General features: G+C 35.7%; 1 protein-coding gene across 1 annotated transcript; it reads right to left on the reverse strand.

Annotated features, from left to right (window-relative positions):
- Positions 1 to 399: 399 nt before the first annotated feature.
- Positions 400 to 2,066, reverse strand: LOC120320024 (mas-related G-protein coupled receptor member H-like). The gene is made up of 2 exons (XM_039369449.1): positions 1,970 to 2,066; positions 400 to 1,373 (listed from the first exon to the last, which is right to left on the reverse strand). The coding sequence occupies exons 1-2, from the start codon at positions 2,064 to 2,066 to the stop codon at positions 400 to 402; spliced, it is 1,071 nt and encodes a 356-aa protein (XP_039225383.1).
- Positions 2,067 to 2,351: the final 285 nt, after the last annotated feature.

The following is a 2,351-nucleotide window of genomic DNA, read 5'->3' on the forward strand; positions in this document are numbered from 1 at the left end:
AAATTTTCCTAATTATAATCTCATCCGGTAGTATATCTTCATTTTTCCAGTATTGGGCAAATACTATTCTCGCAGCTCTCAATATATGTAATATTAAACACTCTTTCTCTTTCCCATAATTAGATCCTAATATTCCTAGCAGAAACAACTCTGGCTTAAATTCTATATGTATTTTAGTCATCTTTTCCAGCCATATATGAATCTTGTTAATTATAGTTTAACGCTGGAACAGAAGCCACTTCCTCTGGAGAGGAAAGAATCCTTTATTATACTTATAATCCTTTATTATATTTCTATAACAAGAAATACAGCTATGCACTCATAAGAGATAACCAGCATTAAAGAACAGCAGAAGTTTTACATTTACAGAGGGTTTGAAATTGTGTTTATAAACCTTTATCAGATTTCAGGAGCTTCGTCTTCCCTGAAAACTCTTTGAAAAATGACCTTGATGCTCTCCCTAGAGCGAGCTTTTTTCTTTCTCCCAACCAGAAAATAGATCACTGGGTTAACGCTGCAGTTTAGAGAAGCACACAGATTGGAGTAGAACTCTATTTCCTTAATATCAATCAAATACCACTTCTGAATAAAATAAATAATGAACACATAGATATATAATGGGAGTGTAAGAATAAGAAAACAGAGAAGAGTAATTAAGATCATCACTAAAATTCTTCGTGGTTTGAGCTGTTTTGATTTAAGACATATTTTGATGAATAGGATCACAGTAGAGGTTGTGGTCAATGGAAGGCAGAGCACAGCAGTCACGACCAAGTAGAGATTATAGAGGGTATAAGACATAATTAAATTACCAAGACTGCTGCTAATTCCCAGCAGGAGGAAAGATAAGATCCAGAGGAAGGTGCAGACAGCAGGGGAGAAATATTTTGGCCGGGAACAGCGATGCCAGATTGGGAAAAGGACAGACACGCATCGGTCCATGCTGATGGCTGTCAGAAGAAACAGACCATTGATATATGTAACATTGAAGAGAGAATAGAAGATTTGCTGGGAAATTCCTGGCTGTATAAAACCTATAAAAATGTCAATAAAATATATAGTCATAAAGATGAGACACCCAAAGTCGGCAATAGCTAAATTAAGAATCAATACTGTGAAAGGGTTTCTCTTAATTTGGAAGCCAAGCAGCCAGATAACAATTCCATTTAAAGGGGCTCCAATACAGCAGATGATCAATGCGATAAACACCATGATATTTTTAAAATAGTTGGATATTATTTGGTCTTTACGGAAAATTCTGCTATAATCATAGTCCAAATAATCTGCTGTAGCATTCATGTTTGCTAGGCTGAAATTCATCAAGAGATGCTTTTTTAATGCTTCAGTAATCTCTTCCTTTAGAGTGGAAATCTCTGTTTGAAAAAAAAGAAGAGCAGATTAGATTAAATAATTCATTGTCACATCTTCATATCTAAACACTTTTTAAATTACATTTTTATTGAGTAAACATTTAAAAACAGGTTGAACACAGTGTGACTTTTCTGGCTGTTATTTTGCCGTACATTCTATACCAGTGGTTCTCAACCTGTGGGTCGGGACCCCATTTGGGGTCGAATTACCATTTCACCGGGGTCGCAAAACCACACTGTCCGCCATTTTTTCCCTTTTCCCTAGCTGTCCTACTCCCTCTTATTGGTGGCCACACCCACTTGGGGGTCACCACAACATGGGGAACTGTATTATGGGGTCACGGCATTAGAAAGGTTGAGAACCACTATTCTATACCATATACCATATATCTCCCTAGTCATTGATTTTTTACACCATTTACATATTGCATTTTATACTATTTACATATTTATATATTTACATACATATTTACATCTATTTACAACATAACTTCCATTTCCATTCTTATTTCATATTCTTTCTGATCTCTAACTTACGCTGACTTTGAGGCTGGAAATCTACACTTTCTCTCTTCTAGACAAGCTTTCTTTGTTCTGACTTTTTCTCCTCAAGTCTAAGCAATAGTACAACTTATCCCAAACTTCATAATACTCTGTTTCATCCTTGTCTTTAATTTCTAGAGTTACTCTATCCATCTCTGCACATATCAAAAAAAAAAAAAAATTAATTAGTTCACTCTCCACCGGGGAATTTCCATTTTTCCAGTTCTGGGCATAGACCAACTTTGCTGCTATTATGATATGCAACACTAGATATGTCTCTCCATTGTTAAACTTCCCATCTATCATTCCCAGTAAAAATGATTCTGGTCTGAGATCTATCTTCAGTCCCAACATTTCCTCCAACAAAGTCTTTATTAGCCGCCAAAATTCTTTGGCTTTGGAACAAGCCAACCACATGTGATAATAAGTCCCTAACAC

This window comes from Crotalus tigris, unplaced genomic scaffold (genome assembly GCF_016545835.1).
Source record: "Crotalus tigris isolate CLP2741 ecotype Arizona unplaced genomic scaffold, ASM1654583v1 scf7180000021113.187851, whole genome shotgun sequence".
Lineage (NCBI taxonomy): Eukaryota > Metazoa > Chordata > Lepidosauria > Squamata > Viperidae > Crotalus > Crotalus tigris.